The sequence below is a fragment of the Tachysurus fulvidraco genome, chromosome 26 (assembly GCF_022655615.1).
Source record: "Tachysurus fulvidraco isolate hzauxx_2018 chromosome 26, HZAU_PFXX_2.0, whole genome shotgun sequence".
Lineage (NCBI taxonomy): Eukaryota > Metazoa > Chordata > Actinopteri > Siluriformes > Bagridae > Tachysurus > Tachysurus fulvidraco.
The window spans coordinates 1,176,004-1,202,019 of record NC_062543.1 but is presented as its reverse complement, the minus strand read 5'-3'; the positions used below and the strand labels follow the sequence as shown (position 1 = coordinate 1,202,019).

Sequence of the window (26,016 nt, the reverse complement as noted above, 5' to 3'; positions counted from 1 at the left end):
ATGAAGCTGAGACTAGTCGCTATGAGCTGGTAAAGCAGGCGCGTAAATGTCCCGCATGCAGCAGCACTGTGATATCATCAACATAAGCCGTTTGCATTATGTTTACATTCTGGCCTAAGCGGTAAGCCGAGGCACGGTGTGAGGCCGGGAGGCACAAATTCCCACGGGTCCTTCTGCCATGATTAGGAAGCAAAGAAAAACAAGCGCCATAAACATTTGGCGTCCTCTTTGTGACTTTGTTGTTGTTTCCCAGGCGAGACGAGGAGACTTATAGACGCATCGCAGGCACAGATCTGCGTCTTGTCCTGCCAAAGATCACACAAAACAGCACTACGACTGCAGTGTTTAATATACTTCAATCTACTGTCTGTGTCTGACTCCGTAATGCGCTTCTCTGGAACAGCGACACAACGGAAAGACTTATAAAGATGACATCAGACGTATATTTAACTAAAATACATCATAGCAGCTACAAACATCATTCCCTCACAAGTTTCTTTCTCTCTCTCTCTCATTCTCTCTCTCTCTCTCTCTCTTAAGTTAATAAGATTAGTAAGGTTTAGTGACAGCTTTACCTCTGACATTGGAGACTCCATCCATAAATGTTAAATAAACTTCTCTTTACAAAAAACTTTATGAAATATGATATCACAAAATATCACAGTTTTAAGCGTTTATTATAATCCATACACTCTACTGAGTGATTTATCTAAAAAAAAAAAAAGCTGAAAATCCATTTGAATCAATGCAAGAACTCAATCTGATATTATTACAGTTTCGTGGCTGTCGTCTTCTGTCACATTTTATTATTAAATTAATGAATTCATTTAAAAAAAAGAACAGTGAGTGAGTCGCATATCGTAGCACATTGGGGGCACTGCTGAGTTCATCACCACTCACAATCTCACGTTATAAAAACGTTCGTGCTAGTGTGTAAATGTGAACCGAATCCCACCGAGTCCTCGGCCCGGCCGTTCCTTTCCCATTTCTGGAGACGAAGAGGAGCCTGAAACTTCATCCTGCCAAAGCCACTCCTAATCTCTGCTAACCGCAGTGTAAACACTCCCATCTGGAAGGCAGCTGTAATCTTTTTTGGAGGCTCGGCCAGGGCAGGATTTGCACCGATCCCCACCAAATATTTGTGGGCCTCGGGTAGAGAACGAATTACTCACGCAGGGTGTGAGAGGGAAATGTAATTAATAACGGATAAAATATGCATTAGATGTCAGAAAATGAAGCGCTATGTACTGTATATGAATAAATATGCCTCGGGTGCGGCAGGTAATACAGATCACCAGAAATTTATGGAGCGTCATATATAAATGGATAAATACAAAATAAAATGTTATTATTAGACAGGATTTTGCCCGGAAGCTACAGTGTGAGTCTTCCTTATTTTGACCCCGCTGCTTCGTTTTACTCGGCTTTGAACGCTAATAAGGGAATTTGCAAGTCTAATTAATCCTGAGAATCGCTGTTGAAAGCAGACTTTTCGGTTTGTAATCCTCGCGTCTGTGCTCTCGGCTTCCTTGCCTCCGTTCTTCGTCTAAAGCGGAGCACGCTGGGGTTTGGAGGAAATCCGATGTACCTCAGAGGTTTTCATCAAACCAGCTGTGCATGATGGTGTCCAGAGGCACTCATATACCGACTTTAACCTTTTTATATCAAAGGCAGCAGAGTATCCTGTTGAACTCTCAATTCTGATTGGTTGATTAATTTTCTATGACAGCAGCTCGGACAAATCCGGGATATATCGATGCGCTCGTTCCAATGCGTTACTGTAAAACTCTTTGGCACCATCACAGCACTCTGTCAGAAAGTATTTTCCTATAACAGCACTCTCTATCATGTTTTACTCCCTACATGTCATATCATACCTCATAATCCACACACAGACTTATCTCACCCCGCTACAACTAACGTCATTTGGCCAAAATATCAAAAGATTCTGAAATATAGGGTGTGATGTTGACTTCTCAGCCGGTCTTTAAATAAATCTCTATTACGTACGCCGTCCGTTATGGACGATATACTCGGCTCGGAGCATAGTGGAGATAAATGTGCTCGAACATCATTCAGTAAATATAAAACGCCGATGAATCAACTGCAGCCGAGTGTTTGTACGTGTCAGGACATGACATCTGCCGGCATTTGATGCCTGGTCAAGCGATCCCAGAGGTCCTCCATTTTTGAAAGCCCACATTTTTATTTCAGACGGCACGTCTGCGAGAGCTAGGCATTATCTTCGAGCTGGAAAGCTGCCTTACATTTAATTAGTCTCGCAGGAGCCGAGTTGTCAAACACGTCCGAGGGTACAGAGCTCAAAATAAAAGAAACAGAAAAAAACCTTCTAAGAGGCAATTTCCCTGTTTGATCAGAAAGCTTTTTAATTCTAGAAGAGATGGAAAGAGAGAGAGAGAGAGAGAGAGAGAGAGAGAGAGAGAGAGAGAGAGAGAGAGAAGGGAAAATTCAGACAAAGAGAATACAACAGCATGCTTATTAAGAGAAGTGCAACTCGAGGTAAACCGATACAAGGGTCACTACTCTGAGCTTTGTCTGAATTGCACTGGTATTATAGCACATACCTGATTTGCATGCTATAATTTACATAAAAAAATATAATTTTATAAACTTTAACTTATAAAAAGCTATAAACTTAAGCAGCGATGTGTTTTAAAATTGGATATCATGCTACCTCATATCCGAGGGTCTGATTAGCCGAGCAGACCACATCCCGTGATTCTGCAACTGTACTGTAGAAGAATCGTATTGCGATTCAATCATACCAGAAAGTCTGGATAAGGAGCTAGATGGCGCAAGCTTGGATGGAAATAGTTCTTTCTCAAACTGGGTTTCTTTCTGAGATCCCAGGCACCACCCAAACCTCTTTGACCCTGGGAGGTATGGTCCATTCCATACGCCTTTAGGTTTAACCCTTTTGGGTTCCTAGTTTTTTGGGATGTCTGCCATAAGACAAGCTTCCTGGGGCACCAGTGGTAGAGCTTAATTTAAAAGTTTTGAAATTAAAAAGGGGACACGGTGGCTTAGTGGATAGCACGTTCGCCTCGCACCTCCAGGGTCGGGGTTCGATTCCTGTCTCCGCCTTGTGTGTGCGGAGTTTGCATGTTCTCCCCGTGCCTCGGGGGTTTCCTCCGGGTACTCCGGTTTCCTCCCCCGGTCCAAAGACATGCATGGTAGGTTGATTAGCATCTCTGGAAAATTGTCTGTAGTGTGTGAGTGAATGAGTGTGTGTGTGTGTGCCCTGCGATGGGTTGGCACTCTGTCCAGGGTGTATCCTGCCTTGATGCCCGATGATGCCTGAGATAGGCACAGGCTCCCTGTGACTCCAGGTAGTTTGGATAAAGCGGTAGAAAATGAGTGAGAGAGAGAGTGAGTGAAATTAAAAAGTCCTAGGAATGGCAGAATTTAATGTGAGTGGCTCAGCAACTGGAGGGATGATGGTGGGCTTAGTCTCTGAGAACAGGTCTTAACCCCTAAGTTGAGAAAGGACCTTAATCCCTGACTGCTCCAGGATGCCTGATTCATACGGAAATTCTTGTCCTCAAATGGTAGTGACCGATGATGGTGACTCTGTCACACACTGAGGGCATCTCATTCGGCTTCTCAAAGGCCAGAGAGGATTTTAGGTTTAAGTTTTAGGTGAATTTCATGGCTGCAACAAAATGTAAAAAAAAAAATCCTCTGGCTATACTTCACCAAGCTCTGGGAAGTTCCTGGACCACTGTTTGGGTCTGAAGAAGAAAAGAGAAGAGAAGAAAATGTAGATGATTACAAGGATCCCAAGGAGACAGGCTGTATGAGGGTGCCATAGGGGAAACAAAGAGAAAATGCTGCCACCACCAGCGAGTCTAGTCATCTCTGTTAACCTCTGAATAGGGTTAAAGACAGGTAATAGTAAATATGGTCATAACACCTTTTCAAGGTTTCTAAGTAGACAGGAAGTCCATTAGGAGTCCATTAGTCATATGGTTCATGCTCATTTTATTTCTGTAAAGCGTGAAAATTATTTTGAAGGAAGGTGGTAAATATTTTGTTTTCGAGGAAAATGTTTTTCTGTTCTAATGCCTACAACCTTTTCTCACCGGTTTTGTCACCGAGTACAAAAACTCCCACTATATACAAAAGAAATTCTAAAAAAAAAAAAAAAAAAGCTATACGGCAATAACGCATCTCGGTGATCCCTGAAGAAATGGAGAGATTCAAAGATGGGCTGAAAAGGATGATGTTGGATTTGCTCTGAAACCCTTATGACTAATTTATATTGTGCGACTGGAGACAAAACAGCCGTATATTAAACCTATGTTTGTGCTCCACGTCGATCTCGACCTCTATTTAATAATTAATCGAGCTGTCTGGTTCCTGTACGTCTATATTTATGTTCTTTGTACAGCAGGAAAAATCTGAAGTGGACGGAAACCTCTGAAGGGAAAAAGAAAAAAACAGAGAGAGCTCCATGTTGTTTAGAGAAAGCAGTAAAGTCTACCTGTAGCTCTTTATGAACTTCATTTCACTTCACTCAGAACTGAACAATGTCCCTTCGAGTGGCCGTGCAGTCGCCCTTGCTATTTTTGTTCCTGTGCTTTCAAGATACGATTGTTTTCCTTTTTTTCTTGAGTGCAGTTTTTTTTCAAGGTTTTGCTGATGCATAACTGTTTCCCGTTATTCTTTGGTTCTCTCCCCTTAAGCCGGGTCGGCTCCACCGCTCTAGTCTCGGCTCTGAGCCAAACAGTGACATCACTGAAAGTCTGAAAGCACCGCCCTTTTCTGTCTCTCTCTCTCTCTCTCTCTCTCTCTCTCTCTCTCTCTCTCTCTCTCTCTCTCACTCTCTCTCTCACTCTCTCTCTCTCTCTCTCTGTCTTTCTCTCTGCCTCTCTCTCTCTCTCTCTGTCTCTCTCTCTTGCTCTCTTTATCTGTCTGTCTCCCTCTCTCTCGCTCTCTCTCACTCTCTCTCTCACACTCTATTTATCTGTCTCTCTCTCTTGCTCTCTCTCTCTCTCTCTCCGTCTCTCTCCGTCTCTCTCTCTCTCTCTCTCTCTCTCTCTCTCTCTCTCTCTCTCTCTCACACACACACACACACACACACACACACAACAACACAGTTATTTCTCACCATGTGGTAAACCGTAAGATGTGTCATAAACATGACTAATGTGTGTTTTAATGAAGATCAGCTATAAAAAAAAGTCCATTGATCAACATGGCTTCTTTAACTCTTTCTTCTTCTTCTTCTTCTTCTTCTTCTTCTTCTTCTTCTTCTTCTTCTTCTTCTTCTTCTTCTTCTTCTTTAACACCCTTCCCAAAATCTGTCACTACTTAAAGTTTTCTCTGATTGGTTTTGTCTGTCAGCAAGATCGCAGTGTCACCATGTCACATTGAACCGCGACGGCCGTTCTTTTTGAGGAACGATCGAGTAACGGTTTGTCCAGATCTTCCCTAATGGTGAGGACACTGAGAACTGAATCAGCGATTCGCTCAATACGAATCAAATCATCTGTGGTTTAATAGAACACGATTCAGTGATTCAGAGACCACACCAACTTCTTAAATCATTCACTTCAGTCCAGAGGATCTTTACTTTATGTGTAGCCCACAAACTGCTTAGATATTTTAGGTTAAAAAAAAAAGAAAAGAAAATAATTAAGCAATTTTTCATTTTGTTCCACATTGTTTGTGAAAGTTATGTTGAGGTTAGTGCACAAGAATGCAAAGGTTACATTATCAGTTCTCCTCAGAGAGAAATGATTTACTTTATTCTGTTTCTGGGCTCTGATTTAAACATCATGACCCTGGCATCCAAAACCACTGCCAGAGTCACTTGGGAACAGGATACACATGCTTAAGCTCCTTTTTGTTCCCATGTATGTGTGTTTTTTTGTTTTTTTTTAATCCAGTACACAGCTCTTAGGCAAGTTCTAAACCGAAAGCATGTGGGTTTTGAGTTTTCTCTCCCACAGAGAGTCTCTTAGGCAAGTTCTAAACCGAAAGCATGTGGGTTTTGAGTTTTCTCTGAAACAGAGAGTCTCTGTTTCAGCTGTAGGCAAGAAGTCACTGATCAAATGTGACTTTTTTCCCAAATGCTGAAGTAAACTTTTGTTGAAGTAAACTTTTTGTTCACTATTAAGATACATATATCATATATATTTTACAAACACAGTCACGTTTTTTTTTTTTAACACATAACATCCAGTGTAATCCCCAGATCCGGGGGTGAAACAACAGTGTGGATAGAAGAAGCCATCTTGTGTGAAAGCTTTTACCTCAGAAGATATGGCTTGTTTGGAGGAGGCTTTTACCTCAGAAGATATGGCTTGGTTGTAGGAGGCTTTTACCTAAGAAGATATGGCTTGTTTGGAGGAGGCTTTTACCTCAGAAGATATGGCTTGGTTGGAGGAGGCTTTTACCTCAGAAGATATGGCTTGTTTGGAGGAGGCTTTTACCTCAGAAGATATGGCTTGGTTGTAGGAGGCTTTTACCTCAGAAGATATGGCTTGGTTGGAGGAGGCTTTTACCTCAGAAGATATGGCTTGGTTGGAGGAGGCTTTTACCTCAGAAGATATGGCTTGGTTGGAGGAGGCTTTTACCTCAGAAGATATGGCTTGGTTGGAGGAGGCTTTTACCTCAGAAGATATGGCTTGTTTGGAGGAGGCTTTTACCTCAGAAGATATGGCTTGGTTGGAGGAGGCTTTTACCTCAGAAGATATGGCTTGGTTGGAGGAGGCTTTTACCTCAGACGATATGGCTTGGTTGGAAGAGGCTTTGCCTTCAGTTGAAGTCCTCGGTTTTGGGCAGACAAAACCACAGTAGGGGCAAAAGAAAGCTCAGTTTTAGCAAAAGAAGCATCAGCTTGGATAGAAGAGGCCTCAGAATTGGGCAGGAACTTGGAAGAAGGACTTGGCTTCACCAGACAGATGAAACCTTAGATTTGCCCAAAACAAAAAAAACCTGTGTATGGGCAGAAGAAGGCTCATAGTGGACAGAAGCCTCACACCGGGTCAATTGGATAGAAGACGCCCCAGCCTGAGCAGAAAAAATGCCTTAGATTGAAGAGAGGCATCAGTTTGGACTAAAGAATCATCTGCATGTACATAAATGGCTCCAGCTTCGGCAGAAGAAACCTGAGCATGAGCAGGAATGGCCTTCCTCTTCTACACATAAAAGTTTTTACATTTTTAAACCAGACCAATAAAACCAAACATTTCTTTCTGGTGAACTTTTTGGAGTGTTGGACTTGGTGTCCTCATCCTGTCTCTGCCATTAGTAAACATGGCACTGAGCACAAAGACACCACTGATCCTGACCCTTGACACACACTCTGGGTGATGGGAAGAGCAAACTCGCTCCCTGTAGAGATCCCAAGCCGACTCATTCTCACCCTCCTGCAGTAACCCCGATCACCTCAGGGAGCAGTTTCTCACTCGCTCTCTCACTCACTCGCTCAATCTCCTTGTCGTGTTGAAGATTTTTTGTGGCCGTTCAGATGAAATGTCCTGACTGTTTTTCTCCGACCCCCGCGGGAACCGCAGTGCAGCTGGTCATCTGGCATCAATCTGACTCCGGCATGCTTTGAGAAAACAAAGTCAGCCCCTCAGGAGAGGAGCAGTCTAAGCAAACGTTCAGATGGAGTTTGTTTAGAAATTCGGACAGAGGGTATTAGGTTTGGGATTTCGCTCTGAGTCGTGATTAAAGGTTTCGGGAGCTTGAAATGAGGTTCCCTACTTCTGTTAGGTCTCATTTATACTGTGGAGGTTGATATAGTGCTTCATGTCAACAGTCTGCTTCTGTAGAAGGGGATTAGTATTATTTCACATTAAAGTGGTTAATAAATATTCCAGGACATGAGATGCGTCGTCTTGTTTTACCAAATTCACCTGCCTGACGGTAAACAGTGAGTAGACCGTGCACTCGTAATGGGTACGACTCTGTGCTGATAAGTAAAACATCACGATCAGAACATTTCATTTAAAAATGACCAATAATACCTTTAACGTCTGGAGGAAATGAAAACGCACAACTGTTTAATTCATTCATTCATCCATTTATTATCTACCGCTTATCCGAACTTCTTGGGTCACGGGGAGCCTGTGCCGATCTCAGGCGTCATCGGGCATTGAGGCAGGATACACCCTTGTACTGTCAAAACCAGACGTGGGCTTTTTATGTCCTTTTTTGTTTTTTATTTTAGATTACTTCTGAATATGATGTACAGGTCTTTACAAATGCACTCAATCTAAAACCTTATACGTTTCTATAGTAACCACTCGTAAACAGGGACTTAAACAACAAAGCTGATAAATGTTTGATTATGTTTATTGGAAAGAGTCTCCAGTGTTACAACCTTGTAACAGCTTACAGTATGTATGAGATTATACTTTGTGGTTTCTCTGTAACATGCTGTGTTTTTTTTTTTTGTTGTTTTTTTATAATTAATTTCAATAGAGGGAAAAAAGAGAGCTGTCGAGGGCACGAGCGTTTATATAACCACTGCTGTAACTTAAGTGAACGTGTCGTTCTTTAGTAAAGGAAACTGATGGAAAAGGGTGACGGCGATTAGGAGCACTCAGATTACTGTAAGTACCGGACGTACCTCTGGACTGATGCGCAGATTGATGATGTGCACTTCTGTCCCGTTCTCTGTGACGAAGTTTGTCCTGCACTCGTATGGTATCTCGTCCACGCTGATGAAGTTGTTTTTGGTTCCGTAAATCCCCATCAGTTTGCAGTCCGAAAAATCTGACAAGACAAGCGAAGTTTATTTGTTAATAAATTAGAGATCGTTGGGGAATCTGTGATATTGTCTTGTGATCCTGCGCATTCAGTATTTTTTTATTCTTCACATATATGCCTACAGAGATGATGTCATTTTGGTGAAAATGCAAAAAAAAAAGCTGAAGCTATAATTAGAGGAAATTTTTGGTCATTGTTCCACTTTTAGCAAAAATTCCACTTTAAATGATGGAGCACTATTATTAAATTAGCAGGTCATTCATCTCACACACACACACACACACACACACACACACACACCCCACACACACACTCACACACTCAGACAGTTCTGCTGATTAATTAAAACCCATGACACTGAAACCCTGATCTTCAGTAAACCCTGACTTCGGCGATGGCAAATGCGTGTCTGATATTGTTATCCCGAGATGCTGAAATGATTTATCAGAGTCTTTATTTGGCGCCTGGGTCAATGGATGTTTCCCAGAAGTAAATGGAGTCTATCCTGGGGAAGTGACGGGTCATGTGTCATTTCCTAGCCAATCAGCAGCGCCGTTCGGTTGATGTTTGAACTGAAAGATGAAGGGTGCGATTGGCTGCTGAGGTGTAACCCGTGGCACCGCATTCATTGTTTTAAGGGCTTGGCATGAAGGCTTTGGAGCCTGGTCCAGACTCTGTGTCTCCCTCTCTCTTTTTACTTTCATTCTATCTATAAACACTCGTTTTCTCTTCATCGTGATGGAGAGTCCATGACCAGGTATTTGAGTTGTTAAAAAAAAACTGGAGTGTGATGGAGTCTAGTTTGAGAATGAAAAACACAACAGCACACAGAGGTCAGGTGTAACACACAGTGTGAAAATAATCGATCACAGCTGTTTATACTTCATTGTGATTGTGGTACTAACACACAGTAACGCACTACAGTAACTGTACGGTCTCTGATTGGCTGAAACGAGAAGGTGTGTTTTTTTATTGCATTTTTTAGAGTCATATTTCCAATATAATTATTTATTATAACTGCAGACTGTTTTCTCAAGCTTTTAAAACAAGCACAAAGTGTCCGGGAAAGTGTGGAATTACAGTGAGAGAGAGAGAGAAAGAGAGAGAGAGAGAGAGAGAGAGAGAGAGAGAGAGAGAGAGAGAGAGAGAGAGAGAGAGAGAGAGAGAGAGACAGAGACAGAGAGACAGAGAGAAAGTGAGAGAGAGACAGGGACAGAGAGAAAGTGAGAGAGAGGCAGAGAGAGAGAGAGAGAGAGAGAGAGAGAGAGAGAGAGATATAGCAGAGAGATAGAAGCTAGAGCATGATAGAGAAAGTGAGAGAGAACGCGAGAGAGAGAGAGAGAACGCGAGAGAGAGAGAGAGAGCAAGAGAGACAGAGAGAGAGACAGACCAGCACAGACCAGACAGACAGACAGATAAGAATGAGAGACGTGGGAGAGAGAGTAGAGAGAGAGACGAGAGAGAGTAGAGAGAGTGAGAGAGTCCAGAAGTGAGAGACGGAGAGAGAAGAGAGAAGAGAAAGAGATGCAGACACAGATAGCAGTGCAGAGAGAGAGAGAGAGAGAGAGAAAGAGAGGCAGACAGATAGAGTGAGAGAGAGCAAGAGAGAGAGAAAGAGAGACAGAGAGACAGACAGATAGAGTGAGAGAGAGGAAGAGAGAGACAGACAGACAGACAGACAGACAGATAGAGAGAGCACGAGAGAGAAAGAGACAGACAGATAGAGTGAGAGAGAGCAAGAGAGAGAGAGACCGAGAGAGAGTGAGAGAGAGACAGACAGATAGAGAGAGCGAGAGAGATGCAGAGAGAAAGAGAGAGAGAGACAGAGAGAGAGACTGAGAGACAGAGAGAGAGTCTGTTAGGTCTTTTTCTGTAGTACACTCTGAAACCTGTCCCCTTTCTGCTCGTCTTTAACACATAGTGCCTGTGATTTAGAACCCAGAGGACCAATTTTTTCTTCCTTCTACACTGTTTTCAGGCAGAGGAGTAACAGCAACTCAGCATGTTTGCGAGGACAACAGGAAGCGATATGTTTAGAAGACGAGCTCCTGATGGCATACTGACTGTTAGCCGTCTTTTCCAGACACGTTCTTATGAAGACGACGTTCCATAACTGGGTTTACGGCTCTCACGGCTGCCTGTATCATGAACAGCGGGCCTTAATCCTCTGTAAAAGTCAACAGCCTGTGACAGAGAGGAGATTTATCTCAGCTGCCGCTGTGGGGGTCTCTGCTAGGTCGCATCTATCAGTCACCAAAATCAGACTCAGCGCTGCGTTTGCGCTGACCGATGAACATGACCCCAGGAAATGCCGATGTCACTAAACGCCTCTGCTAAACGTTTCTGTGTTAAATGAGGTAGAATCTACTTTATCAGCAGCTGGACGACTCTTTCCCATGCAAACTGTGCCTTCAGGCTGAGGATTTCCATTTGCTCCTGGATTCAGCTGGGAATTCTGACAGCGTGTCTCATTTTTCATTGTCAGATACAACAGATAAAACGATAGCTGTCGTTGTACATCGTGATCACTTTATGAGCCGTTCATTTGCCTTACACTTTTTCCTTGGTGTGTGTGTGTGTGTGTGTGTGTGTGTGTGTGTGTGTGTGTGTGTGTGTGTGTGTGTGTGTGTGTGTGTGTGTGTGTGTGTGTGTGTGAGAGAGAGAGAGAGAGTGTGTGTGAGAGTGTGTGTGAGACTGTGTGTGAGTGTGTGTGTGTGTGTGTGTGTGTGTGTGTGTATGTGTATGTGATTGTGTGTGTGTGTGAGAGTGTGTATGTGTGCGCTCGTGTGTGTGTGTGTGTGTGTGTGTGTGTGTGTGTGTGTGTGTGTGTGTGTGTGTGTGCGCGTGCGTTTGTGCTTGCGTGTGTGTGTGTGAGAGTATATGTGTGTGTGCGTGTGCTCGCATGTTTGCGCGTGTGTGTGCGTGTGTTCGCGTGTGTGCATGTTTGTGTGTGTGTGTGTGTGCGCGTGCGTGTGTGTGTGAGCGTGTATGAGCGTGTCAGTTTCCTGTTTGACCCCGAGACCTCACTCTGAGCCAAAACACACTCATAAGGGAGTCCCATTTGCTTGCTAAAAAGGTGAACACAGTGACTCATGAAAGAATTGCTGAATACTGGACAAACACACTCACACAAACACATGCACACACACACACACACACACACACGCGCGCGCTCTCACACACAGGGGTACGGTGTGTACATTCCACCTCATTGTGCCTTTAAAATTACTTTTGCTTTGTTTAAGCTTGTAAATGATTCAGTAAAATGATTCATATTCAGGAATTGTTTCTTTAATGTGCTTCTGTTCTGTAACAGTGACTTCACATAATGGCTGGTGCTCCACATGAAGAGCGTAAATAAATGTTTCCTGTGAAGCTATGTTTATTTAACATGAAGAAAAGGATGTCAGAGCTTTGTAAAGCCGTAACCTTCAGATTTCCGTACTTCCAGTGTTCTCTGTAAAATGGAAAGAGTTGATATATCACATCATATGTATCCGAACACCCGACGATGCCTTTGGAAGATGAAAAATTCTAAGACTAACACCACAATCTGCAAAAAAATGTAAAACCTCATCAAGCAGAATCATTTCTTCTTTTGCGAGTTCACTTACAGTATCCGAGGTACAAAAGGCTTCCAGTCAGCAAAAAAAAAAAAAAAAAAAAAATTCCTGAACCTCAAAGAACTTGTCCTCAGCTGGCAGCAAACGTCTACATCCTGGAAACGGCAACTTCCTTTATTGAGTCTCGTCAGAAAGTCGGAGCCACTCCTCAACCAGGCGCTCGCTTATTGTTTCCTATTATTTCGATTTTACGGTGGGTCTAATGCGTATGATTGCAGATTCTCTTGCAAGCTTCTTACCAGAGGAGAGTTCAGGAAGTCGAGATGACTTTTCTGTGATGAGTTTCCAAAGCTGCTACGATGGAAGCATACTAACGCTCAAGCCTAATTATCTGTGCAGTGCATTAATCAATTCGCATAGCTCGTGTCCACGAGTGTTCTGGACGACACTCTGGTTTATTGATGATAAGCTTTATTAGTTATACACCATCAAGCCAAAGTGACACAGAATAAATTTCTAATGTTCACAAGCATGAAATCTGTGAGCTGCTCCATAAGTGCTGATCCAGGCCATGATAGAAAGTTTCAGAAGTCCAAATTCGTGTTGACTGAAGAGTATAGAGTGAAGGGTGTATAGTGTTGAGTATACTGTAGATTACAGTAGAGTGTAGAATGTAAAGTACAAGGTTTAGAATATGGAGTGTGGAGTAAAAAGTGTAGAGTGAAGAGTACAGATTGTAGAGTGATAAAATACAGAGTGTAGAGTGTTGAGTGTTGAGTATAGAGCGTAGACTACAGAGTGTAGAATGCAGAGTATATAGTGTAGAGTACAGAATATAGAGTGTTGAGTGTAGGGTGTAGAATATAGAATAAAAAGAATGAATGGAGAATGTAGAGTCTAGAGTGTAGAGTACAGTCTGTATAGTGTGGAGTATATGGTGTAGGGTACAGAATATAGAGTGTAGAATATAGAGAATAAAATGTAGAGTATAGAATGTAGAGTTAAAAGTATTGTGCAGAATATATAGTATAGAATGTAGAGTACAGAATATAGAGTGTAGGGTGTAGAGTATAGGGTGAATATAGACTATAGAATATAGAGTGTAGGGTGTAGAGTATAGAGTGTAGGGTGTAGAGTATAGAGTGTAGGGTGTAGAGTATAGGGTGAATATAGACTATAGAATATAGAGTGTAGGGTGTAGAGTATAGAGTGTAGGGTGTAGAGTATAGAGTGTAGTGTGTAGAATGTAGGGTGAATATAGAGTATAGAATATAGTGTTGAGTGTAGGGTGTAGAGTATAGAGTGTATGGTGTAGAGTATAGAGTGTAGGGTGTAGAGTGTAGGGTGACTCTACGTCTCGATGTTGACTGTCGGGTGTCGAGTCTCGCGTGTCGGGTGTAGAGTCTCGACTATCGCGTGTTGCGTGTCGGGTGTCGCGTCTAGCGTGTCAGGGTGTACGAGTCTCGCGTGTAGTGTGTCGCATGTAGGGTGCCTCTCGCGTATCGCCTCTCGTGTTGCTGTCGGGTGTCGAGTCTCGCGTGTCTGGTGTCGCGTCTCGCGTGTCGGGTGTCGCGTGTACGGGTGCCTCTCGCGTCTCGCCCTCTCGTGTTGCGTGGTGTGGTGTCGCGTCTCGCGTGTCTGGTGTCGCGTCTCGCGTCTCGCCTCTCGCGCCTCCCTGTCGCGTCTCGCCCTGTAGCGTTCCCCTTCTTGTGTCGCCTCTCTCGTCTCGCGTGTCCCGTCTCGCCTCTCGCGTGTCTGGTGTCCGCGTCTCGCCTGTCGCGTGTGGGGTGGTCGCGTCTCGCGTCTCGCGTCTGGGGTGTCGCGTCTCGCGTGTCGGGTGTCGCGTCTCGCCTCTCGCGTCCCGCGTCTCGCCTCTCGCCTCTCGCGTCTGGTGTGTCGGCTCTCGCCTCTCGTCTGGCCTCTCGCCTCTCGTCCCCTCCTCGCGTCTGGTGTGTCGCGTCTCGCCTCTCGCGTCTCGCCTCTCGCGTCTCGCGTCTCGCGTGTCGTCTCTCGCCTCTCCCGTCTGGGGGTGTCGGGTGTCGCGTCTCGCCTCTCGCGTCTCGCGTGTCCCGTCTCGCGTCTCGCGTCTCGCCTCTCGCGTCTCGCGTCTCCTCGCCTCTCGCGTCTGGTGTGTCGGGTCTCGGGTGTGTCGGGTCTCGCCTCTCGCGTCTGGGTGTGTCGCGTCTCGCCTCTCGCCTCTCGCGTCTCGCGTCTCGCCTCTCGCGTCTGGTGTGTCGGTTGTCGCCTCTCGCGTCTGGTGTGTAGGTTGTAGAGTTTCTAACTCTATGAGTTTGTAGATTAGATCCTGCCCCCATGTGCTTTACACTGTGTGCAGGATTAAGAGTCTAAAGGCTGAGGAGGATAACGCAGCACTGACTGTGTGTGTGTGTGGAGCCTGAGGGTGAAGTGAAGGGGGTTCGAATGAACGAGTGAAAGAAAAAAGTCTTGCCTCTGCTCCACACACCTATTGTCCTGGCGCTTCCGTGGCCACTGACCCTGGCCTAACCATCCACAGGAAGACAAACAAACCCTTATCAGAGGCACACAGAGACCCGAGCTGTCCTGTGACCTTTAACCCCAGTCCAAAAAATCCCTACCTGAGTCATTTATTCAGTAAAGTCTGAATGAATCATAACTGCTCACTGTTCATCATGATGTTACAGTATTATCAGTAAAAACATGTAGAAATACAGTTAAAATTAGCAACCAAACGATGATGAATAAAAACTTTTAACCTCTGATATATTTCTAATACTTACAGATCCTCCTGAGAGAAAAACGGAAATGAAATCCGTCCGTTCTCGGACAATTCAGGCTAGATATCCTGCTTACAGGAGATTTTTTATCCAAGCATGTATGGTTCCGTGTTGAGAAAATAGTTTTAGTTCCACTTTTATTTCAGGGTTCATGAAGAACTCAAACGACTTTCCAGACTTCTCTCCTTTTTATTCAGTTTTTGTTAAATGGGTTGTTACTGAGAAGCGTAAAACCCTCCATCCGGCTGTGTCAGAAACCTTAAAGCTACAGTTTCACATCTGACTGGTACAAAAAGCCTGACACCTGAGACTCCTTCCATAAATAACCCTGAAGTTCAGAGACTTACTGATACAAAGACACCGACACTGGAAACTTCACAAATCCCTGAACCTTAAATGAGTAATTAATGAGCTGTTACTATAGAAACCACGAATAGAAACCTGTGATTAAAGTAAAGTATAGAATATTTATAGTGCAGAGAACAGTGTGTGGAGTATAAAATATAGAATGTAGAGTACACAGTGTATCATACAGAGTGTAGAGTGTTGACTGTAGAGTGTAGAGTGTTGAGTATTGAGTGTGTTGCACAGGGTGTTGAGTGTAGAATACAGAGTGTAGAATGTTGAGTGTTGAGTGTAAAGTTTAGAGTACTGAGTGTAGAGTGTTGAGTATAGAGTATAGCGCATAGTGTACAGAATGAGAAGTAAAGAATATAGAGTGTTGAGTATTGAGTGTAGAATACAGAGTGTAGAATGTTGAGTGTTGTGTGTAAAGTTTAGAGTGTAGAGTGTTGAGTATAGAATATAGAGTGTTGAGTATAGAGTATAGCGTATAGAGTACAGAGTGAGAAGTATAGAATATAGAGTGTTGATTAAAGAGTATAGAGTTTGAGTATTGAGTGTAAACTTTAGAGTGTAGAGTGTTGAGTATAGAGTATAAAGTGTTGAGTATTGAGTGTAGAATACAGAGTGTAGAATACAGAGTGTTGAGTGTAAAGTTTAGAGTATAGAGTGTAGAGTGTTGAGTATAGAGTATAGAGTGTTGAGTATTAAGTGTAGAATACAGAGTGTAGAATGTTGAGTGTTGAGTGTAAAGTTTAGAGCATAGAGTGTTGAGTATAGAATATTGAGTATTGAGTGTAGAATACAGAGTGTAGAATACAGAGTGTTGAGTGTAAAGTTTAGAGTGTAGAGTGTTGAGTATAGAGTATAGCGTATAGAGTACAGAGTGAGAAGTATAGAATATAGAGTGTTGAGTGTAGAGCTGCTGGTCTAGAAATACCAGGATTCAGCACTTCTGTGGTGTAATCTAATCTAATCTAATCTAATCTAATTTAATTCTTTTAAAAAACACATCACATTTCTCTCACCAAACAATTTAAAAGTGACGTCGAGAGTAATTGTGTTTAACCAATAACGCAAACTCGCTTCTCGACAACTTTCCTCCCTCATCACGTCTCTGGGGCATCGGGGTGCACTTTTTACAGCCATGACAGATCATCAGGAACAACAGCGTGAACAGAACGCTAACTATTCACAAATGAATTAGTGAATGAGGAAGAGCTGGTGGTGTTGGCGGGACGCGGCGTGGCACAGAGAGCTCATCCGTCTTTGCTGCATTAATTAGCGCCACGGCTCATGGAGGAAGGATTCGTTTAGCCGAGGCTGTTAGCCCGTTCCGCCGAGCAGATGGAAGCTCCGGCGCTCTTAATCATTCAAGGCTGATGTCGCTGCACACAAACATATGTTTCGCATAGAAGCGACAAACACTGCTGATGACTCTGACCCAAAGGAAGATTTATGTGCGAGCCTGTGAGGAATGATCCGAGCAGCAAACGCTGTGATGATTAGCAGCGTATTTGAAAAATGCTGGGTTTGACCTCAACTGAAAACCTGTTCCTCAGAGTGAGGCAGAGAAGCTGTCTCAGAGGAACCGGACATAACTCCAGATGTAGTCCATCAACAATTATGTGTTTATTTTCAGTGTTAGAAGTTTACTCCTGGAGTTTGGCACCAGAGAGACACATCTCCGAGCAGTGACGAAGCCGTTTACACAACCGATTTAATCGTAAGTTTGGAGTTTCCCCGTGACCCGAGAAGTTCGGTTAAGCGGTAGAAAAAGAATGAATGAATGAATGAATGATACAAGGTTATTTATTCATTTATTCATTTTCTACCGCTTATCCGAACTTCTCGGGCGTCATCGGGCATCGACGCAGGATACACCCTGGACGGAGTGCCAACCCATCACAGGGCACACACACACTCTCATTTACTCACACACTCACACACTACGGACAATTTTCCAGAGATGCCGATCAACCTACCATAGAAAGGCGGAGGTGGGAATCGAACCCCCGACCCTGGAGGTGTGAGGCGAACGTGCTAACCACTAAGTCACCATGCCCACCTACAAGGTTATTTACACCTTATTTAATGAAATGACACGTAATTTAATTTTATATAAAATGAGGATAGATGGAGTAGCTGGACATAATACAGTAAGTGATAGTAAACCTACTAAATGTTCAGAATGATGTCTGTTTATATCTGTTTATTTGAACTCTATTTGTAAGTATATCTAGAATCATCAGATCATTTTAAAGATGTGTTATTACACTTACATAAGTTACTATAAGTTAGTATGATAGGAGCAAACTTAGGTCTGGAGATACCAAAGTATCTCCAGAACTTTTTAAGAAAAGCTCAGGTTTCAGCTCATGCAGTAACATTCATTCATTCATTCATTTTCTACCGCTTTATCCGAACTACCTCGGGTCACGGGGAGCCTGTGCCTATCTCAGGCGTCATCGGGCATCAAGGCAGGATACACCCTGGACGGAGTTCATGCAGTAACAAATCAAATAAAACCTTTACACAAATGTGATGTTTTAAATCCTGGATCAGATTTATTCTATAACACAATAACACGTTATTATACATCACTGTATACCGAGCGCACAAAGAAGAGCTACACAAGACGTTCTCTAGCCTTGTGTTGAAAAGTTTCCTCAGAAAAAAAAAGTAGTGATTGAGGACAACAGAGGGTCAGGCAGTGAGCGGCGATCCTTATCGGTCCAGACGGCCGACGCTCTAGTGCTAACAGCGGCTCTGAGATTTATCTCAGCCTGGCGCTAATGAGCCGTTCAGCTCTCGGAAGTCTGGCATAGGAGGCAGACGATATATCAGTATGACGCTGTACCGTGATAAATGAATGTGGAAAAATCTTAAGGCATGATTCGGGGTGTAATTATTTATTTATATATTTATTTATTTACTCATTTTTTTTTTTTTACTCCTAAATGACCAGACAGATGTTATATGCTCATCTATGTTCAGTGGAGCTGAAGTACTATAATTCTACACTGTGACACTTGAAGGCCTTCATTAAAATCAGGCAGCGTTTATGAGTAAGAAGTGTTAAGGGAATTAAGCCCATCTCCACCAGCACTGCTTTGATCTTCCTCTGGCTTTTATATGAGTGTCTTGTCTTAACATGTTGCTTCGAATGGGAATTAGACTCGAGTGGAAAATTCCACCGAGCTCCGTCGGAACGTCGGATAGAACGGCTGCCTTCACCGTCTGAAAATATTCTGTCAGCCCACACAGAACGCTCTGAGGTGAAAACAAAAAAAAAAAGGAAAAATGCATTACACACAGGAAAAGGGGCAAAAACAGAGTCAGCTGAAGTGAAGACGGGGGCAAGGGTGGGGGGATTGGGGAGGCAGGGGTTGGTTGGTGAGGGAAAAAAAAAACGAAAGAACTGGCAGTCGAGTGGAGTCTGGGGGGAAAAGACAGGGGGATTGTTAATTGCAATTTAAAGATAAAAATCAGACTCTAGGAGCGACAAGAGGTCGCGTCATTGGGTCTCCCTGCCACCCTGTCTGGCGGGGGGGGCAGTTGTGTGCGAGAATGAAAACACAGCCCGATGCTATATGCTAATGTGAGCTTGCTAAATTTAGCGTATTGTTTTTTTGCCTGCTCTCGAGTGTTAACTGGATACATGACTCAACGTTAAGGAGAAATCTGTCTGGAATGGGGCATTTGGCCAGGAGCATATATGTTCATTTGTGCATTTATGCAGGGGCATTTAACATTTTGACATGGAGGTATTTAATTCAAAATATTTTGGCTAATGACCTTTTATGCAGAAAATTGTTTCCAGAGGCATTTAATTTGTGGCCAAGGACATCTGGACAGGGGCATTTACATGGGGCTTATGGGTCAGGGATATTTGGACAGAGGTATTTAGATTGTGCCATTTGGACCAAGGACATTTGGACTATAAATTGTAGCTTGGTGTGTTCGGTTCAGGAACAGGAGAGGGAGATTTAGCTTGGGGCTTTTGGCTCACTAAAGCTGGGGCATTTTTGCCAGAGACATTTAGACAGCAGTATTTTGGTCAGGACAAATGGGGTAGTTGTGTTTTGACTGAGGCATTTGGTTATGGAAAGAAGATATTTGGTAAAGGCTTTGGATTGTAGGGCAATTTGCCTGAGGGCATTTGGTGGCATGCAGGACATTTTGGCTAGGGGCATTTGGGGCATATGGGGCCTTTGGGCTAAAGGCACAATGATGCTGGTATTTTTGGCCAAGGGCAGGGCATTTTGGAGATGGAGGTATTTCACAGGACATTCATGTCGGGGCACCCTGAACATGGACATTAGGAAAGGGGGATTTACTTTGGGGCACCTACATCAGGGATGTATGGGCAAGACAAACAGGGAAGTGGAAAATATTTGGGTATTTAGTATAGGCATTTGATTTAGGTGTTTCCAGAGTTTTAAATGTTGGTGCATCTGAGACAGGGGATATTAGGACAGGGGCATTTATACTGAGCCATTTAAGCTGAAGATATCTGAAAATTTTAATTCTGCAGTTGTATTTTTGATTAAATAAAAATGGGGTCATTTGGTAGAGGCATTTGGGCCAGGGTGTGTTTCCAAGAGCATTTACTTTGAGAGATTTAAATAGGGGCATTTAAACTGGGTCTTTTGGGTCAAGGACATTCAGGTTGGGTCTGTGGGATGTTTGAACTGGATAGCTTTTGTTTGGAGCATTTAGCTGCAGGTCTTTGTGCTTATTTAGAAGGTGGAGTATTGAGATTTAAGGACAAGCACATTTTGTCTGCCCCACAGAGGTCAACTGGGCATGGGGTCAATTGTCTCAGACATAGCCAGACTCATTTGGAAAGAAAGGAAGTGCTTTATTTGTCTACAGGAGGGGGATTTTTTTCTCTCTCTCTGATTTAACTTTTTTGTTTTTTCACATTTTTTTGTCTAACATCAGAGGAGACGTCCGTCATCTCGCCGACTCTCTCCGTCTGTTTCCCTGGCGGCCTATTTTTTCCGTCTCTTTCTCGGCGGGGCAGGAGTGAGCCAGTGACGCCACTGGGATGCTGGGTATACTCGTTACAGTTGTTATGTAATGTCGCCCTGATCACCGAGCTCTATCGCTCCCTGTGGCTCCACTGCAGCTCTCCTTCTCCTTCTTCTCCTTCTCCTTCTCCTTCAATCTTCTATTCTTATATGCATGCTGTCTATCTCTTTACCTTTATGTCTCCCTCACATTCGCACGCTCTCTTTCTTCATACACATGTTGTCTCAGCTGAGTGTTAAACAAGTGCATCATGGGAATCCAGTTTTGTAAAAATAATCCATAAGTGCAAGTAAACCTTGGGATATAATACAGACACGTCCTTCACAGCATTCAGACATTTAGAGGTCTGATTCTTCTAAATAGAATTACTTATTTTTTATATTCTATTTTTTTATAGATAATTTGTAAGACAGAGATTCTTTTTTTCCATTTCAATGGCATAGTAGGAACAAACTTTTTCAGCCCACTGTACATCACTTCCCATACACCTTCCATCATGTTATATATGTTATATATATATGTTATATATCAGCTCAAACATTTATAAACTGACATAAAGGCTTCACAATGCTGAGCTCATTAAGTCTGCACTGATTTTATACAGTAGAACTTTCTGCCTAGAAAATACATCCGAATTCAACCACAACGACCAGATTTATAACCCAGAATGCACCTGGATTTGGAGCTACAGTACAAAACAAACCGTCGACCCTAATGGACATGGACACGTACACGCAGCATTACACCGCAGTGTCGATGAAGTACACGTTCTGATTAACACTTTTCTATAGTAACAGCTTATCACTAAGACTTTAGTACGGCGGATGTTCTGCATGAACTGTGAGGTAAAGACATCATTTTTGGGAGGTTAGGAAAGGAGTCATCAGTGTCAGAGTTTTGTACATATAGTATCTCAGAAACTTGAAGACTTGTTTATAGCTGCTAAGAAATGTAAACGAGAACAGGAACTTGTTTTGCAGATGTCCCAATGACATGTAACAATAAATAGACAATTAAAATAAAATAAAATAAAATAAAATAAAATAAAATAAAATAAAATAAATACATACATACATACATACATACATACATACATACAGATAGATAGATAGATAGATAGATAGATAGATAGATAGATAGATAGATAGATAGATAGATAGATAGATAGATAGATAGATAGATAGATAGATGGGTGGGTGGGTGGATGGATGGATGCATGGATGGATGGATGGATGGATGGATGGATGGATGGATGGATAGATAGATAGATAGATAGATAGATAGATAGATAGATAGATAGATAGATAGATAGATAGATAGATAAATGGATTGATGGATGGATGGATGGATGGATGGATGGATGGGTGGGTGGATGGATGGATGCATGGATGGATGGATGGATGGATAGATAGATAGATAGATAGATAGATAGATAGATAGATAGATAGATAGATAGATAGATAGATAGATAGATAGATAGTTTGTTGAGTGGTACAGTATGAGAGGAACACTTCAGGACGTGAGTTTCTGGGAGGTGAAACTTCTTTGCGGTTCTGACAGTAACTCTGCTACTCTTCCCACACCACCATCTACCCAAACAACGGGTGTCTCGTGCAAAAGTCGCTAAAATCTCAGCTGATAATCAGGACGTATATTTACATGATAACGACACGTCTACTTCGATAAGTGGCTTTTTCCCAAGCACACAACAATGTCCCAATTTGGCTGGTGCTCAGGAATCTGAACCTGAATAAATATACCATGATGCACGCCCACTGTTGAAAGAATAGAGGGTTCTTTTAGCCAGCAGAGGTATTAATAACAACAAGCGTTTCCTCATATTGAGCAGAATTTCCTTACGCGATATATTCACGTGGCTTCGCGTCTAACAACAGGACTCTTCGGAATAACCTTCGAAGGTTGGAATTGCTGTACTGTTATAATAAGACGTGACACTTCAGTACCAGAATGTGGACTGAGGTTGAGGTTCAAACTGCTTTACTGTATTATACTGTATATACACCTCATAATGATCCTCACTCGTACAACAACACGAATAATGACTGTTCCAAAGTATGCACGATTCCATAGTCGCTTTATCCCACAATGCAACATTTCATTTTCAAAATAAAAGTCTAGGACATGAAGAAAACAAAACAGCATGTAGCTAAATGCACAGAAATACACAGAAACAAACAAATTGCTTTTCAAAAAAAAATAAACAGCTTATTTCTTCTTACTTTTACATTTCATTTTCATTTTCAAGAGGTTTTTTTTTTGGTTAACTGTTTTTCAACTGCCTCGTATTTTTGTTGATTTTTTTTGTCTTTACATTTTGTAGAAGCTCATAATTATGGAAGTTCTATTTTTCCATATACGTGAATAAGTTTAGATTAAAACATATTTTCGTATATGGGGAAAATACAGCTTAGTTTTCTAGCAGGTTTTTCAATTGTCTATATGTGAGGAACCCTGACAGTTCCAGCTCAAATAGACTCTTTTTTGGAAGTGAAGATCCCTTAATTTTCTAATGAACCCATAAAGAACCCTTTCTCTCTGTGAGACCCTTTCTCTCTGTAAATAAAGATGTTTCTCCAGTGTTCTTTAAGTTTAGTACAGAAATATGAATGTCATTAAATTCCAGATTAAAGATGCTTGAGAGAAAAATTCCAGATCTTTTAAAGTGCTCATTTCTTATTATCACATTATTACTGTCACATTAACAAAACGATACTCAATTCTAAACATTTCCATTGACAGCTGAAAGCCTACAGAAGATATCTGGTTAAATCATTTGGGAAAACCTACAAAGACACCTTCTCCCTTAAAGAAAAAACAAGTTCCACCTAAACCTTCCAAGGAACCCTCAAGGGAGCCCTGTTATGAACTCTTGTATTTCAGACAGAAACAGCGTGAGACAGCAGTGTTACCTGAAGCTGCAGCAGCAGTGAAGATCATCAGCAAAGACAAAGTAGTTCTGAAGATCTCCATGTCTCAAACTGGTGTCCGTCTGGAGTGTACAGTTATGAAGTTTATCCCTCTGTGAGCCGGCACCTGAGGTTCCAGCAATGTGCGTGTGTGAGAGTGTATGAGAGTGTGTTTGGTTGTATTTCAGGCACTAATCACACCCGTCCGGCCTTGACGCTTCCTGGCAAGGCAGAAAAGGAGGCGGCGTTAAGGGGGGAAATCTCATGGGGCTCATTTTAACCAATGACCATGGAAGATGCCTCTGTTTTCTTCTTTCTTACACTGTTTGGATTGCTCTGTAAAAGTTCCTGCTGGATCACGGCATGCTAAAGAGCCTGATAAGATCCAGATGCGTGACTTGGGCAAAGCAATTTGTATGTAATTGTTTAGTATTATATAGATTTTTATATACACAGTGATCAAAGGTTCACAGCAGGCAATCTAACCCTCTGCTGAAAAATTTCACCATGAATGTGTGTGTGTGTGTGTGTGTGTGTGTGTGTGTGTGTGTGTGTGTGTGTGTGTGTGTGTGTGTGTGTGTGTGTGTGTGTGTGTGTGTGTGTGTGTGTTCTGATTTAGCTGAAACTTCCTTATAACTCAGTTCGGCTACAGCTATTTTTATTTTTTTTTTTATTTTATTTTTATTCTAAACGTTAAATTTTAGCAAAAATCTTTTTTGCTAAAGAACCAAATTATGCATCAATGTATGTGCACGTGATATAAACAAATATGTTCATTAAACATCTATAAACTTGTATTGTATAAATATCTAGAAACACAACTATTAAACGTCTATGTTTTATATTTTTGTAATAAAACAACTATAAAATAAAATAAATTAACCGTAAAGCGTTACCATAGTTACCTCAGTTTACGTAAAATTTCCTATCCTGCGCCCACGCACGTAACCATGATAACATGTGAGCCGTATTAAGCACAGTTTTAGAATAAACACATCTGAAACTTAAAGCTTACATCTGAAGCTGTATTATTAGTGACAAGACAAAAATAAATTCATCGTTAATTACATTAAGACCTCACCTTTAAACACTCGAGAGAATTTTTTGCTTTTAGTTTCACATCAGAGAGCAGCCGGTCTAAAGCAAGCCACGCCTACTTCCTACTCATTCTACTGTATGTACTGCATTAAAACAGCCGCTAGAGGGCGCGCAAAGGAAAGTCAGTTAATTGGCGTTGATGACGTCACATCCATTAACGCCAATTAACTGACTTTCCCTTTGTCTCAGTTCAACAGCGTTAACACAATTACATAATATCTCATATAAAGAGGGAAAATTATTACTAAAATTATTACTTTAATTATAAAGTACATTTTTATAGATAATTTAAATTTTTAGTTTTCTACATTTTATATTCGAAATATGTTTTTTGTACAATTTTCTTGTTTTATATATAATATTTATATTATACAACGATTTTTTATCTCTCCAAATAAGTAGATATAAAACAGAAATGCACTTTTTTTGCAAAAAGATTCACCACGTATATTTTCATAATTATATAAAAAAAATAAAAAGTATAAAATATATATATATATATATATATATATATATATATATATATATATAATATAAGTATAAATAATAATAATTTAATTTAAATCATTTTAACATTTTATCTTGCTCTTAATCATTTATTTACCAAATATGAAAAATAAAAATAGATTTTTTTGTCTAATTGCTCTATGAAACATAGCAGTAAAAAGTCTCTCAACTGGCTTTAGTATTATTTATTAAAAGGACAAAGCAGAGCATCTTAACCGTCTAAATGCTGAATGTAAACCTTCCACCACATTTCTGTGTTTTTTAGGAAAAAGTGTTTAAAAAACATTTCTAGTAAATCTGGTCATATACAAGAAGGCAATGATGTCAATTAAATAAAAGATTTAGCTATTATCAGAATAAGGCTTGGTATAGACACACTGCATCCCACCGCATACACAGCAGTGCATTGTGGGTATTCTGTAGCAGCATGAAGACATCTTTTAGATCGTCCAGCATGATATCAGAGGATTTTATCTGCACCCTGCTATCTTTACTACACTTTTTAGGCAGAACAGAAGAGAACTGGTGCTTCTCCTGTTTATTCTACTCTAGATGCTATTTGTTTATGTACAGTATAGATTTTGGATTACACAACTGTAGACTCACAACAAGCTTTTCCATGTACAAATGATAGTTTTCTGCAAACACAAAAGCTCAAAAGCTCAAGGTCTGAGACACTATCATTTAAACTAAATTAATAAAAGACATAATCATTTAATGAATCAGTTCACAAATTCACACACACATACACACACGTCTATGTTTCTGTGCTTAAAGCATACATGATTGACAGTCGAATAGTCACACCCCTGGAATCCTGATTACTGGATGTTGTTGGTTCACATCAGTTGTCTTGTCCAGTATAAGAAACAGCAAATAATTTTATTTCATGCTTCTGGAAACAAACCACAAAAGGTTGTGTTATCGTTTGCGAATGGAAGTCTTACTGCTGATTGGACGATACAGCTGTCACTCAAAATATACTAGCAGTAGGATCTCTGTCTTACAAATTACTAGTAGCAGTAAATTGTGTATCTAACA

The 26,016-nt window shown here is 41.6% G+C and overlaps 1 protein-coding gene across 2 annotated transcripts in view; it reads right to left on the bottom strand.

The window, feature by feature from the left end:
- The window catches only part of eng (endoglin), a 43,990-nt gene extending 19,484 nt beyond the window's left edge, over window positions 1–24,506 (bottom strand). Inside the window, exons 1-3 of one of the 2 annotated variants that reach the window (XM_047809118.1) lie at window positions 24,452–24,506; window positions 23,374–23,591; window positions 8,606–8,751 (exon numbers count right to left, since the gene is read on the bottom strand). In XM_047809118.1, coding sequence (XP_047665074.1) covers window positions 8,606–8,751; window positions 23,374–23,434 — 207 coding nt within the window. In that variant the 5' untranslated portion in view covers window positions 23,435–23,591; window positions 24,452–24,506. Of the gene's footprint in view, window positions 1–8,605; window positions 8,752–23,373; window positions 23,592–24,451 lie in introns of those variants that run through there. The other variant, XM_047809119.1, reaches the window with a different exon arrangement.
- Window positions 24,507–26,016: the final 1,510 nt, after the last annotated feature.